Here is a 15,531-nt window from a genome sequence, read left to right as displayed (position 1 = left end):
CTTCTCCAATGCATGAAAGTGAAAAGTGAAAGTGAAGTCACTCAGTCGTGTCCGACTCTTCACGACCCCATGGACTGCAGCCTACCAGGCTCCTCCATCCATGGGATTTGCCACGCAAGAGGACTGGAGTGGGGTGCCATTGCCTTCTCCAAGGGAACCACCTGCTGCTGCTGCTGCTGCTGTCGCTTCAGTCGTGTCCGACTCTGTGCGACCCCACAGACGGCAGCCCATCAGGGTCCCCCGTCCCTGGGATTCTCCAGGCAAGAACACTGGAGGGGGTTGCCATTTCCTTCTCCAATGCATGAAAGTGAAAAGTGAAAGTGAAGTCACTCAGTCGTGTCCGACTCTTCACGACCCCATGGACTGCAGCCTACCAGGCTCCTCCATCCATGGGATTTTCCAGGCAAGAAAGAGGACTGGAGTGGGGTGCCACTGCCTTCTCCAGGGAGCCACCTGAGCAACATTCAAATCCAGGATAGTCAAGAAGTAATCAGTATGTGGTAAAGAACCCATCTGCCAACGCAGGAGACAGAAAAGAGGCAGAGGCTCAACCCCTGGGTTGGGGAGATCTCCTGGAGGGGAACATGGCGACCCACTCCAGCATTCTTGCCTAGACAATTCCATGGACAGAGGAGTGTGGTGGGCTACAGTCCATAAGGTCGCAAAGAGTCAGACATGACTGAGGCAACTTAGCATGCATGCACCCCATCAGTATGGACTCCAAAGCGGATGGCGACATGAGGAACTTCCCAACCTAGGATCAAACCCATGCCCCCTGCAGTCAAAGCACAGTCTTAACCACTGTACCACTGAGCAATCCCCCAAAGCTGATTTTAACTCTGAACTCAACACAGATTTGGGTGTACAGCAATGTGTGAAAAGAGCATGGAGGAGACAGAGAAGCCCTCAAAACAAGGGAGACTGAACAAGGGAAGTTCAGAGTGAGATAAAATTGAAACCAAATCAGAATCTCAAAAACACGAGCATTTAAGAAAAAGGAGGTAACAAATCAGACAGCAAAGATGAAGGCTGGAGAACAACTGTGTCACAGGAGTCAGAAGAATCGAGTTATTAAAAAGCGAGCTGTCAACACTGGGAAGTGCCAAAGACACGTCCAGGGAGACAGAAAGCACCGTGGTCACCACAGTGGCCATCAGAAGAGACCCGGAACTCCTACTGCTTTTCCAAGAAGCCTGACCACAAAGGAAACAAAGCCCAGGAGACATGAGAGCCTCAGGGAGCTGGGAGTCAAGGAAGTACAATATCTTGCTGGTTTGTTTGTTTTTAAAAGGGAAGACTTAGGTTTATGTGTTCTTATGTTTAAAGGAAACGTTGACAGAGAAAATACCTGCTGAAACAGGGTCTGAGTCATAAGCCATCTCTACCTTAACCAGCAAAACCAGCAGAACCAACAAGCTTGGACATGAGAAGGGCTCTGACTTCTCAGGGAAGTGTGGACGTGTGCCGACGAACAGGTGCTACAAGAGGGGACAGCACATCCCAGAGGGCGTGTATGCCGCACTTAAAAGAGTTACGCTCTCACCCAGAGGGCAGTCAAGAGCTCCCTGAAAACGGTTAAGGAAGATATGACACCCATGTCCAGGGTGTGGGGAAACAGGCCAGGGGTCTGATGTAGCCGCTGTGAAACGAGAGTGAGTGGAGACGCCTGCAACGGTGCCACACACCCTCCAGGAGGAGGCTTGTTCCCCATCCTCCCTTGGGTCTCTTCTTCCTGATGTGCTGCTATCCAAAGATGCTTTGTCTGAACATCACTGGTCCCTGGTCGCTCAGAGCGCTTAGTTTTCTTTACTGATGCTATTACTACGGGCCACCTTCAACACAATGATTTTGGTCTATTTTCCTTTCTCCGATCATGGCCAGTAAGAATATATTCACAACTTATTTCAGCACTTTCTAAACTTTCTTCTCCAAACTTCCCTCCAAAATGAACAGGCTGGAAAAATAAAATGTTGTATAATACAAAGGAAAAAATTTTACAAGAGTAAATAAACACTTTAAAGACCCCCCCAAAAAAAGTCTCACATGTAATGCAAAATTTCACACCTGAATTCTATGTCAAATTACTGCCAAAGCTTAAAAAACAGAATTTTAAAATATCTACATCTTTTTCTTTACTAATGCAACAAAAAAACTACTTCAGAGTTCATGACATTATAAAAGTACTTTCATATAAACAATTGTATAAAACAAACTAGAATAAAATATTAATGTAGGAAATGTATTAAACTGTTATTTGCTTCTCCAAAATTGTGCAAAGTGCCAATAATTCATAGCAAGATGACTTTATTATGCATGTAACAGAAAAATGCACCATACAATCTCAAAATGATTAAATGATTCATTCTTGGAGAAACTATCTTAATCAAATGTAAAGTTAAAATAATTCAAATAAATCTACCAGAAGATGACATTTTGCAAAAATATCCTTAAACAGACTTCAACTAAAAACTGCAGATGATTTAAAGTAGAGTTGAAAGATTTTTTTCACACCATCATCAAAATTAGCATGAAGAGAATTGCTGATTTCAAATGAGTCTCCTCACTTAATGCTGAACTGGTCTTTGGAATACCGAGGTTTCCATCAACAACTTATTTACCTCTGACTAAAAGAGTAACTTTTAAGAAGGAAGGAATCAAATGACACCAAATGTAGCCTCCCAATTCGTCCTACCCGCTCTACTTTCCCAATCCTCCCCATTCCGTACTCTTAAACAGAAGCACACAGCACACCCTGGGTACCTAAGCACAAGCCAAACTTTTCTCACATCAGGAAAGGAGCAAAGCATTCCCATGACCTGCGCTCCCGCTTCCCCAATTGAAAGCAAGCCAATAAAAGTGTCGGAGAAGACTCTTCAGAGTCCCTTGGACTTCAAGCAGATCAAACCAGTCAATCCTAAAGAAAATCAACCCTGAATATCCATTGGAAGGACTGATGTTGATGCTGAAGCTCCAACACTTTGGCCACCTGATGCGAAGAGCCAACTCACTGGAAAAGATTCTGATGTTGGGAAAAACTGAAGGCAAAAAGAAGGGGATGGCAGAGGATGAGATGGTTAAATAGCATCACCCAACAATGGACATGAATCTGAGCAAATTCTGGGAGACAGTGCAGGACACTGGAGCCTGATGTGCTACAGTACAGTCCATGGGGGTCACAGTCATACAGGACTTGGCGACTGAACAACTCCTCCTAAAACAAGTGGGGAGGAAGGAAGAAGGGGCTTCTTTCCTCATACTTGCTTTGCCTCTGTTACAGCATCTGCAGGCCTCTTCCATCTGGGAGTTCAAGCACTAAGAAAAACATGTTTTACTCCTTAAACTACAAACTGTGGTTCTTTTCTCCACCTTGCTTAGCACTGAATCCCCAAATACAAGCTGATGTTTGCTGAGTAAATTACTCATTGTTGAATACTCTTCATCAAATATAGAGATGGTACAAAGCTTTCAATAGTGTTTGCTAAGTAAATGGCCCAGTTGAATATGTGTCCCTAATAAACTTTTCCATGAAATCCTTTTTTTAAAAATGTCAACTAATGTCCAAACTTTAATAGGCCTTGTGAATTACTTTCATCCATAACACAAGAATCTGTTCTGTAATCATAGCTAGTTAATTCTTCAATACCTAAAATAAGCATCTGGCAAGTCTTTGGGTTGGGGTTTTGGTTGTTCCTTTAACCTGCCTCTTTGCTATTATTAGCCTCTTACTACTCAAACGGTAAAGAATCCAAAGAAGATTTCGCCGGTAAAAAATCCACCTGCAATTCAAGAGACTTAAGAAACGGAGATTTGATTCCTGGGTGGGGAAGATCCCCTGGAGAAGGAAATGACAACCCACGCCAGTATTCCTGCCTGGAGAATCCCATGGACAGACGAGCCTGGCAGGCAACAGTCCATGGAGTCAGCAAAGAGACGGAGACGACTGAGCCAGTAAGCATGTCATTGAAACGTACCGACTTCTCTAAGTTTCTTCTTAGAAACTTAGAGATCTCTGTGAACACTTCTTGACCTAAAACTAGTTTTAACGGCGTCCAGGTCCCTAATGGCAACACACACAGATTAACGAGAAAACTTCCTCTGTAAAATCAGCCTCCCCTAAAATAAGTGCAAAACACCTAAACTCTCAGAAGAACTACCTACCATAAAGGTTTACATTAAATTCTTCTATTCTCAGATAAGAGCTACAGAGTTAGGTAGTACCTGAACTTTGGTATTCATGATTCCCCTAGGTGTTTTATTAACCCCCCTTTCAGCGAAAACTATGTAAACTCACGTTACGCCCATAAACTTGCTACAATAAAATGCACTTAAGAAGCCTCGCTAAATATTTCATGGAGTCGTCTTAAAACCGAATTCTCACCTAACACGCGGCTCACTGACATTTCCATTCAAAGAAACTCGCAAATGCACTGAAGAGCTTGCAAAATACAGGTTTTATACACAACTCCTCTCATAGCGGCAGAATACATCTTAAAGCTCTTAAACTATTTAAAACGTGTCCTACGGAAACCAAGGTGTTTTCTTTCGCACTCCATTTCTTTCGGTTTGATTCTCTAAAGCACTGGAGCGGCCTCACAGTCCCAAGCCCGTGTGCTCGTGGGGCCCCCGGAATGAAGGACGAGTCACGGGCTCCGCAAGCTCCCCGCGCCAGCAGCATCCCCAGCAAGAACCGCCTGAGTCGCTCCCGCGGCCCCCGGGTCCCCGCGCAGGTGACGCCCCGCGCAGGTGTCGCCCGGCGCGGAGGACGTCCAGCCGCCTCCGGCCCGCTGACGCAAAGCCCGGCCCGCGCCCGCGCCAGACCGACGACCGCCCTGCCTGCCCTGCCTGCCCCGCGTCCCCGGCAAGCCGCCCACGCCCGGACCCCGCCCCGGCCCGCGGGCCAAGGACAAGGCCGCCGCCGCAGCGAGGCGCCCGCGGGCCGCAAGATGGCGGCGGGAGGCGGGAGGGGCGCGCGCGCCCGCGCGGGCGGGGCCGGACCGGGCGCGGGCGGCGGGGGAGGGGGCCCACCGGGCGCGGCCGCCACCCACTGCCCGCCGCTCCCGCAGGCCGCCCCTGCCAACCTTTGAATTTGAGGTCTGTGGGCGGGTCGAGGACTAGGATCTGCTCGTGCTTCGCCATGGTCCCGGAGGCGGACGCCATCGAAGACAGCGCAGAGCGGGGGCGCGCCCGCGGCGGGTCGCTAGCTGCGGGCGGGGGGCGGCGACGGCGCGGGTCGGCCCGGCTCGACGCAGGGCCAGCGCTCGGCTCCCGAACCCGACACCCGCCGCTCTGTCGGCGACTCGCTGGGCCGCTCGCCGGTCCGCAGCTCCGGGTCTCACAACTGACTCAACCCCACACCAGCCGCCGCGGCCACGCGCACTGCGATCCTCGGCACCCCACGTGACGCTTCTGCGTGCCTACGTGCGCGCCCCGGCGGCCGCGAGGCCTCGCGCCCGGCCCGCCCTCCACGCCGTCAGGCGCGACCGGCTGCTGCGCCTGCGTGTCCCTGGCCCGCCGCGCTCTGAGCCTAGCCCAGCTGTCAAGGGAGCGGGCGTGGACGGGGCGGAGCTCAGCTCCCTGGCACTGACGCGGCGCGCACCGCAGAGCGGGAGGGCGCAGTCCTCGGTCATGTTCAGCTGCAGTTACGAGACTGGACTGGAAAACCCGCTAAGGTAGCCCATCGCCATCTCCCAAGCGGGAATGCCAAATAGCCGAAGTAGGAGCGAACAGGCTCGTGGACTACAACTCCCAACATGCTCCGCGCGGGGCGGGGTCTCCAGCCGGACCGGTCCTCTTGCGGCGCTGCGTGGTGCTTGCTGGGAGTTGTAGTAGCGGCTGAGCGCGGGCGGGAAGAAGGGGCGGTTGGAGGCTGGGGTGAGGCTTGCCAACTCTCATTTCGGTTCCCAAAGGATGTCTCATATGCCCTGAAAAAAGAAAAACAACTTTTGGAGACTGCCCCGAGGTTCCCCGGTTAGAAGTATAGAGGCTTCCCAGAGGAGAACATGCCAGGATCTGTTAGTATGCTCCCTCCTTAATTCTATCCATCCCTCCGTCGGTACAGCTGTGGTTCTCCAGTCCAAGCTCTCCAGCTTCCCGAATTCTCTTCTGGGATGCAAAAGCCCTTGAGGAAACACACCTCCTCTGTCGAGGACGCGTCGTTGGGGACCTGATGAGGCAAGCGTTATCAAACTGGAAATAAAAGTCAGAGTCTACAGCGTTTGTTCCTCTGTCTCTTGCTCAGTTTTGATTGATAACGATGAGCCCAAACCAAAACAGTTGTCACGTTCACATGTTGGCAGCGAATTCCATCTGCAGTATTAAGAGAGCCTGTAGTAAACTAAGCTGAAGGAGAAAAAATGCCAACAGCAGAGTTGCTGACCAGTCTTTAACGGATCTCCAGGGTAGTCGGGGACAGGAACATGTAACAAACGAGTGTGCTGTAAATCAGCCGTCATGGTGCTGCTGGAATTCAAATCCCTGGGAAGCACCGCGTAACAACGCTCAAATTGATGCTGCCGCGGTGGAGGAGGAGCCCAGTTGCTCTAGAAAACAAACCAGACAAATGGGACAGTGGCCTAGCCGTGGACACAGAGTCCACGTCCTCACTGCAGTACAGGCATCGGAACCCACTTGGGAACAGCTCTCCGGAGTAGCTAACCTAGCATGCGCACAAGGCTGTAGGCTGTGCCCAAGGAGAGCAGTGTAGCTTCAGCAGGATGCCAGAGCTTAATTTGTTGGAAATGCGTGCGTCCTCAGTCCTGTCGACTCCCTGCGACCCCATGGACTGTAGCCCGCCAAGCCGCTCTGTCCAGGGGATTCTCCAGGCAAGAATACTGGAGTGGGTTGTCATTTTCTTCTCCAGGGGGGTCTTCTGGACCCAGGGATGGAAACCATGTCACCTGCCTTGGCAGGCAGATTCTTTACCACGGAGCCAATTGTTTGAAAAGCATCTTCTAAATTTACCTATCCTTTGATTTTCTGCTATTCACAAAATTATTTTGAAATTTCAATTCTCTTTAAAGGAAAATACAGAAAATCTGTTCAAGAGGCTTTAAGATTTAAAAACAAAATAGTTGAAGTTGACAATCTCCCCATGGTATGTGGTACCATATATGTTTAGTCGTGAACTGACGACCTTTAAGCTATCACAAAGTCAAGTTCCTTTTCAGCTTGTTGCAGAACTCTAATCCATGGGTAAGTTAGCCTGGCCAACTGGCCCCTCCATGACTAGGTGAACACTTGTCTCCCAGCAAGCTGACTGGGAACCCCCGGTAGCAGACCCAGCAGGCTGAGGGCTTTGCCTGTTTCCCTGCTGTGGGGCAGGTTGGCCTATTCACCACAAATTCAGGAGGAAGCCGGAAATGGATATATTGCAGTTTCCACATCTGTATCATTCAGAAACTTCTGCCTATTTGAGTTATCACCTCTGCAATCAACTGATTTTCTCTTTGCAGTATAGCTTCAAAAATGGAATAGAGTCTAAACCCATAAGAATCTACATATCTGGTGGTCTAAGAATACATGAAACTTCTTTGGAAGAATTCTTCTATTACTATTTTAGAGCACTGCACTGTGAATGACTCAGAGTCCCCCTGAATCACCTACCCCTCATTCAACAGTGCACTGTTTAAGTGCTTTGTGCTTTGTTTTCATTTTTTAGTTTTTTTATGCCACATGGTGTGTGGGATCTTAGTTCCCTGACCAGAGATTGAACCACACCGCCTGCATTGGAAGCACACAGTCTTAACCACTGGACCACCAGAGAAGTCTTGTTTGTGCTTTGGTGTTTTTAAATACCTTTCTTCTTACACTTCGAAGAACTTTACAAACATCACTCGCTACTCAGAACAACCTCATAACAGTTGGCAAGTGTTACTTTTGTTGTTAAATATGGAAATGAAAACATAGGTGAGAGCATCTCATGTCAGTTAATAGACCCACACTGGAGGGGAGGAATTGCCCAGTTTTCTCTTCTGTGCATTTTCGCTCTTCGCAAAGCCACAATAAAATGACATTCGAAAGTGATTAAGGCAACAACTGTTTTAAGTGTAACTGACTTATATTGTTTCTACATTGACACACAGCTTCCCAAAGATCCCTTAAGATAATAACCAAAGATATACTCAAGCATATTCTTTAACTCCCAAGTTTTCAGGTGTCCAAGAGGTACAAAGTCCTCGAATATTACTTCAACCCACTTGAATCATGAGTAATACTCATCTTTGTACAGATTATCTCTTAGGAGTTTGGCAAGAATTTAAAAAAAAAAAAAAACACCAATTTCCAGTACAAATGATAACAAAGTACAATTGTCTTCTCCATCTTTAAATATGTTAACCTTTACTATAGAGATGCTGTATAATTATGAATTTATGGACAATTCTCTGCATAATTTATTTCAGTAAACATTTAAATGAGCATATCTTCAACAGATACTGAGGCAGTAAAGTGTATAGAGTACAGGCTGGGTTCAAGTACCGTTGTCTGCTGTGTGGTCATAGCAACTGCCTTCACCTCTCTGTGCCTATTCTACATTTGTAAGTTGGAAAGAGTAACAAAAGCTCTATCCGAGGTTTGTCGTAAGAATCATATGAGTTAATACTTTATCAATGTTAAATTATTGCCTTGCCCAGCACGTGGTGGGTATTCAGGGGTGAGCCAGTTGACATGGCCTCTGCCCTTCCATCTGAAGAGGAGAGACAAGCATGAAATAGCTCCTTTGCAGCTAGGATTCTGTTCTTGGCATCAGTTCAACCAGTCAGTTAGGCTCCTGGGATATTTGAAAGTGAGACGGAGGCCAGCTCTCTGCCCCTATCTGTTTTCTGGGGAGGCAGTGGGGAGCCTTGACGCTTTCTGCAGCAGTGATCCAGTGCCCAGACTCGGGCTTCCTGGTCTCCAAAGGCAGTAAGTAGTGCAGGATCAGCAGAGGCCGCGGCTCCTGCTTGAGTGCAAAGTCCAGCTCCCCGGGTCAGAGGTCGGACCTGGTGCCTCGCAGGCAGCAGCTGCTCTAGAGAGCCTGCCCCCTCCCCCACGTTGTGTAAGCACCTAATTGCGCTGCTTCCTGCCTGTGATAATAGTAGAGGCTGCGGAGAGGGAGGTGTCGGGGAAGCCAGGAGTGGACCAAGAAAGGTGAGAGGTGTAGAAATCTAATGAGCGGTCTTATAAGGCAAGACCAGGAACCATCCATCTAAGGGTGTAAAAGGGGGAGCTGGGGTAAAACGGAAATGGAACACAGTCACTGCGCATGAGGGACTCTTTCTAAAACACTCAAATACGATGGAGAGTGAGAACCGCCTGAAACAAGCATGAGGTCAGGAAGCACCCCAGGGAAGCAATGATGAAAGTGTGGCTATGTTGGGGGTACTCCTTATAGCATATTTTTCAGACTTCTGTGAAAAATAGAGATTCCAAGAGAAGGCAGGTGGAAGCTTCACCAGATACAAATCAATGCTGGAAGAAGAGTTAGAAAAAAAAAAATGTATCCCAGGATACATTTCAGTCACTCAGCCATGTCCAGCTCTTTGGGACCCCAAGGACTATAGCCCGCCAGGTTCTCGTCTCCATGGGATTCTCCAGCAAGAATACTGGAGTGGGTTGCCATTTCTTCTTCCAGGGGTCTTCCTCACCCAGGGATCAAACCTGCATCTTCTGCATTGGCAGGCAGATTCTTTACTGCTGTGCCACCTGGGAAGCCCCTTGTATGACTATGGAAAGCAGTTAAAACTAGAAGGAATAATCTTTGTTTATGAGAAACAATTTGAAGAATGTTTTCTCAATCTTCTATTCTGTAGAAGCAATATGTGATTATTGTAACAAGTGACACAACCCAAAAAGCATATGAATAAGAAGCTTCCTCTTGAATCTCGCAATTGTCACTCCACTTCAGGTGACCAGTATAACTGTCTGGATTGTGTGCCGCTCCCCAAATTTATCCAGAACTAGAAAAATATGGCTAGTTTGGGGTTTTTTAAAATAAGAATTCTTATAAAATATATAAAAACATATCCAGTTGCTTTATTCACCTGACAGTTTAGTATGGATATCTAATCAGGTCAATTGGCAAAGATCTAACTCAGTCTTTTAATAGCTGAATCCACAGAATAGATGACCCTACTATGGTACCACTTGTTCCCTTATTGATGAACATGTAAATTGACCTAGGCTTTTATCCCAACAAACAGCACAGCAATAAACATGTGTCCTTACCACAAGATGCTTTCATTTCCACAGGAATGCTTTTATTTCCACAGGGAGAAGCCCAGTGGTGGGAACCTCTGGATCAAGCCTATTTCCTATTTCGATACATATGGCACACATTTCATCCAAAGGGTTGTAGCAGTTCACATTTCCAGTCATGGACTTAGGAGAGCGTCCATCTCCCCCACACCCCCAGTGCCCCCAGCCTCACCAAATGCTAGATCCCTCTCCACACCAGGGACTAAAGAAAAGGCATGTATGTCTCCTTGGATTGCTTGGGTCAGTAGTTTTGGCCTCCAAAATGGTATATTTTCCTCAATCCATTCTTTCCCATTGAATCTATCTTCTCCTCCTGTTCATTCCATTTTCTTTCTCTAGGTTACAAAGACCAGAGCCCCTGTAAGCCCAGATTCTCTGCAGTTAATAATGTGTTTTCTCCTACAAATACATTTATTCCTTTTAAAAATAGTTTTTGCCTGAGCCATGCAGCATGTGGAATCTTAGTTATCTGACCAGCAGTCGATCCCATGCCACCTGTATTGGAAGCACAGAGTCTTAACCATTGGACTACCAGGGAAGCCCCCAAATATATTTATTCATAAAGGAAAGCAAGCAAGAAGAAATCCAAAGATGCCTATGAACAATAAATCCCCATTTGATGTTATCTGACTCCTTGTAATCTCTGAACACAGGCTTCTTTGGAGAGCCTTCCAAAACCTGGACCCAGGGCAGACAGCACATATATGCTAATCAACATACTGGAATCCTTTTCATACTGTTCTTGGGGTTCTCAGAGAGGAGAAGGGGACAACAGAGGATGAAATGGTTGGATGGCATCTCCAACTCTATGGACATGAGTTTGACCAAGCTCCGGGAGATGGTGATGGATAGGGAAGCCTGGTGTGCTACAGTCCATGGGGTTGCAAAGAGTTAGACATGACTGAGCGGCAGAACTGAACTGAACTGAACTGATACTAGAATCCAGGCTCCATCACTTTTTGCCCTGTTATATGTTTTGCAGTTATACTCATGACCTTATCTATAATATGGCAACATTCCAACTTCTGTTTACTTTTGCTGATGAATACAAAGTGCTCAGTGTGATAGTTAGCAAACACTGAGCTTTTAATAAATGATTGTTGTAAGATAGATCCCACAGTTTGATAGCTCCTTTGAAATATCAGCCATACACATATATAAGTTGTTAGACATTTAAATCCACAACCAAATGTCATCATCTTAATGAGATACTTCCTAAACAGAAGATAATTTTGTAGGATTTTCTGAAAATAAAACTTTTTTTTTTTATTCATTGATTTCAATTGTTGCTTGAGGTCTTGTTTGGGACAAACTGCCACTGAACTGCACACTGGAAAAATGGTTAAAATGGTAAATTTCATGTCAGAGATATTTTATCACAATAAAATAAAAGAATGAAAGCGTTTCTTTTGTTCAGTGCACACAGTTAATCAGGTCCTTCTGTAACAGAGCCCTGGCCATCTCCTTCCTTCTTAATGGCTTTTTTTACATCACTTTTCCTGGCCTTTTAAAAGCAATACTGGGGATCTGAGCTTAGGCTCACTCCAATCTGGGTTCAATTCCTGGCCTTTTAGTATCTAAGGGGATAATACAACTATTTACTGTTGTAAAAATTAAAGGAGAGGAGCCTTGTAAACATTTAAATACAATGTCTGGCACTCGTAAGATACTAAATGTCACCATTGCTGTTATTTACTTCATAATTGCTCTTTCTCAGGTGGGGTAAACATTCATTTTTGGCTCCTTTTTAGAGGTTATATAGTTGTATTATCTCCTTAGAATCATAAATGTATCTGAAAAAAATAATTTTAAAAATGAAGCTGATCCCACTGGAGACTCAACAGCACACTCTGACAAATAGTTACTTCCAAAGAAATTCTGTCCAGTTCTCCTGTTGATCCCTGTGTGTTGCCCAAGTCTGGATTTATCTTGTCAGCATATTAAGTAAGTTTCTAACCATGACATTAAAAAACAAGAATAAGAATGCATTTTCGGGTCACTTTTCAGTGCAGACGGAGAAGGCAATGGCACCCCACTCCAGTACTCTTGCTTGGAAAATCCCATGGACGGAGGAGCCTGTTAGGCTGCAATCCATGGGGTCGCTAAGAGTCGAACACGACTGAGCGACTTCACTTTCACTTTTCACTTTCATGCATTGGAGAAGGAAATGACAACCCACTCCAGTGTTCTTGCCTGGAGAATCCCAGGGACGGGGGAGCCTGGTGGGCTGCTGTCTATGGGGTCGCACAGAGTCGGACACGACTGAAGTGACTTAGCATTTTAGTGCAGAGATAAGTAAGGACCTGTACTAATGTGGGTTAAGCCTGTGACCTGAGTGAAGGCTGGGTGACCCCAGGGTTATGTAGAAACCCAGCCTTATGGGGCCTGAGCAGTTACAATCAGGAACCTGGAAAGTTCAGTCTAAATGTGGATGGGATGAGTTCACACACCACCACCAGAACACCTGTGAGGTGGGCAGGAACCCTGGAGTCAACCATCTTTTGAGTGGATCTGGAGGCGTGGCCAGACCCTACTGACCCCCATGAACTCATCTGGCAGGTTTGTATGATGAAAGAAATACATCGAGTTAATAGAGGAAGCATTAACACTGTAATATCCTCAGCACTTTACTTGGTACAATGGCTTTAGCCCTTGTCTACTTGTTATATGTTTAATAGAAATCAAAGCCAAGTACATAGATTTAATTTTATTCCAATGCAATCACACAGCTGTATCATAGAAACTCACCAAGCTGCTTCCTCAGATAGAGGACCTTCCTTGGAACTAAAGGGCTTGTAGACAGATGTAAACTATTATATATACAATGGATAAATAAGGTCCTACTGAATAGCACAGGGAACTATATTCAATGGTCTTAATGCTCAGTCCTGTCTGACTCTTTGCAACCCCATGGACTGTAGCCCACCAGTCTCCTTTGTCCATGGGATTCTCCAGGTAAGAATACTGGTGTGGATTGCCATTTGTTTCTCTAGGGGACCTTCCTGACCCAGGGATCGAACCCATGTCTCCTGCATTGACAGGTGGATTCTTTACTACTGCACCACTTGGGAAGTACAGGGAACTATATTCAATAGTCTATGATAAACTACCGTGGAAAAGAATATTTTTTAAAAAAGAATATATTTTATATACATATAACTGAATCACTTTGCTGTACAGCACAATTTAAAACATTGTAAATCAGCTCTACTTCAATTTTTTAAAAAAGACTGAGAAATTTAATTTATCCTAGTTTCAGTGATTTCAAGGTTTTACTTCCTTATAAAGGTGATTAAAAAAAAAAAAAAAAAAAAGCCTGGAACCCTTGAAAACACGCACACATGCCTATCTTTTTCACACGCCATTTACCGCCTCCCAGCTCTCTTTAAATGACTGAGCCCAGGGCTGGATCCTGCTGGCAAAAACAAGTGACACACACATCCGGGCTCCACGGCAGCTTCGATTCCTCCTCTGGCCAGTTTCACCTTCCAAGGTAGCCTGGGTCACCCGCACTGCGCCCCGACCAGAGTCAGCAGCAGGCTGAGCTGCCAGACTGCTTCTTGCCCTTTGTCCTTGCCCGGGAGGGTGAGTTGACAAGCTCAGAGAAATAAAACAAGCATGTGGCAACCAAGATATAATTATTCCTATTTTTAATCTGGCCAAAGATCAATAGAAACATGAATTGTGAAGAATTGTCAGGCTGAAGAGTGGGAATGAAATCACAATTCATATGCTAGCAGTGGATTTTAAAGTGAATGACTTGTCCTTTAAGAGTCTGTAGCTCCATGTAAAGTCCAGCCTGGAGAGCGTGGGGTTTATCACTGATCCAGCTTATAGTGTGGTTCAGTTTCAGAAGAAATATGTTAAGCTGAAATTAGAGTGTGCCTGCCCAGACAACCTCGTAATGGTGCAATTTTGGAAATGATTATATAAGTTCCAGAATTTATATTTACACATAAATTACTGCATGTTGGCAGTGCAGTAAAGGGTGCTTGGTCCCTAACCGTACATTCTCTCTTAGGAAATCATTGAGATGTGCATTTTACACTCAGGGCCCAAGAAAACGACCATCAGGTGGGTGGTGTGGTGGTAAGGGGGCCACTGGTAAGGCACCCTATAGCAGGGGGCAGGCTGAAGGATACGTGTCTGGTGGCATTTCTGATCTGCAGTATACATGTTAGCTAAGACTATGCCCCAAACACTGGAAAATCTGGGTGTTTCCTTCTCCCTGGTATGTAGTGACCTGAGTCAATGGCCAGGGGTCCCTCTGGGGGTGGTCCTGAGGGAATCACTGCAGTGTTCCTTTCTTCCTCCTGGGGACTTGGCCTTTCTTCCATCAGTGGATCCTGGACAGAGCACCGGCAGCTCCGTTGGCTAACTGCTCCTCCGTTCCAGGGCATATCCTCTCACCCATCCTGGGGGGAAGGCCTAGAAATGTCTCCTGCTCCAACACCATTGTTTTCCTATAGCTTTGTTTGCCTTCCAATGAATGTGTTAACATTCATAGGTCATCTTCCTGAATGGATAAAAAAGATATGGTACGTATATATAATGGAACACTACTCAGCCATGGAAAAGAATAAGATAGTGCCATTTGCAGCAACGTGGATGGACCTAGTGATTATCATACTAAGTGAGTCAGAAAGAGAAAGACAAACACCATATGATATCACTTCTGTGTGAAATCTAAAATATGATACACATGAACTTATCTATGAAATAAAAAAAGAATCATGGACATAGAGAACAGACTGGTATTTGCCATGGAGGAGGGAGGGGGTTAGAGGAGGGGTGGGTTAGGAGTTTGGAATTAGTAGATGCAAATTATTATATATGTAATGGATAAATAGTTCCTAAACTGTGCTAAACAGTTCCTACTGTACAGCACAGGGAACTATATTGAATATTCCATGTTAAACTACCATGGAAAAGAATATACATACATATATAGAGAGAAATCAACCAAATTTGAATAAAATTAAATTTTTTAAACAATTAAAATCTTTTTGTCAAAAAAAAATATTCATAGGTCATCTTTCATGTGGGACCTGTGATATTGACCATCCTCTTGGTTCAGAAAACTAGCAGAAGAGCTAAATAAAAAGAGAAATATAATAAAACATACAATTGTATTTTGCAGGCAATGGTTTGTGGGTTATGATAAAATAGCCGACATGTCCATTCTACCTGACCCTATGATGAACGAAAATAATTAAAAGATGTGTATGAATGATATTCTTATAACTGGACAGAATACAAACTTCTTAGACCATTAAAGAAAGCATCATGCTAGAAATG

At 45.6% G+C, this 15,531-nt stretch overlaps 1 protein-coding gene across 3 annotated transcripts in view; it reads right to left on the bottom strand.

The window, feature by feature from the left end:
• Nucleotides 1-5,378, bottom strand: part of VAPA (VAMP associated protein A) — a 36,009-nt gene extending 30,631 nt beyond the window's left edge. The window contains exon 1 of one of the 3 annotated variants that reach the window (XM_005224173.5): nucleotides 5,079-5,378. In XM_005224173.5, coding sequence (XP_005224230.1) covers nucleotides 5,079-5,157 — 79 coding nt within the window. In that variant the 5' untranslated portion in view covers nucleotides 5,158-5,378. Of the gene's footprint in view, nucleotides 1-4,378; nucleotides 4,801-5,078 lie in introns of those variants that run through there. The other 2 variants (NM_001075733.1, XM_059880812.1) reach the window with 2 other exon arrangements.
• Nucleotides 5,379-15,531: the final 10,153 nt, after the last annotated feature.

This window comes from Bos taurus, chromosome 24 (genome assembly GCF_002263795.3).
Source record: "Bos taurus isolate L1 Dominette 01449 registration number 42190680 breed Hereford chromosome 24, ARS-UCD2.0, whole genome shotgun sequence".
NCBI classification, from domain to species: domain Eukaryota; kingdom Metazoa; phylum Chordata; class Mammalia; order Artiodactyla; family Bovidae; genus Bos; species Bos taurus.
Note: the sequence above shows the minus strand (reverse complement) of the source record. Positions and strands in the feature narration are given on the sequence as shown.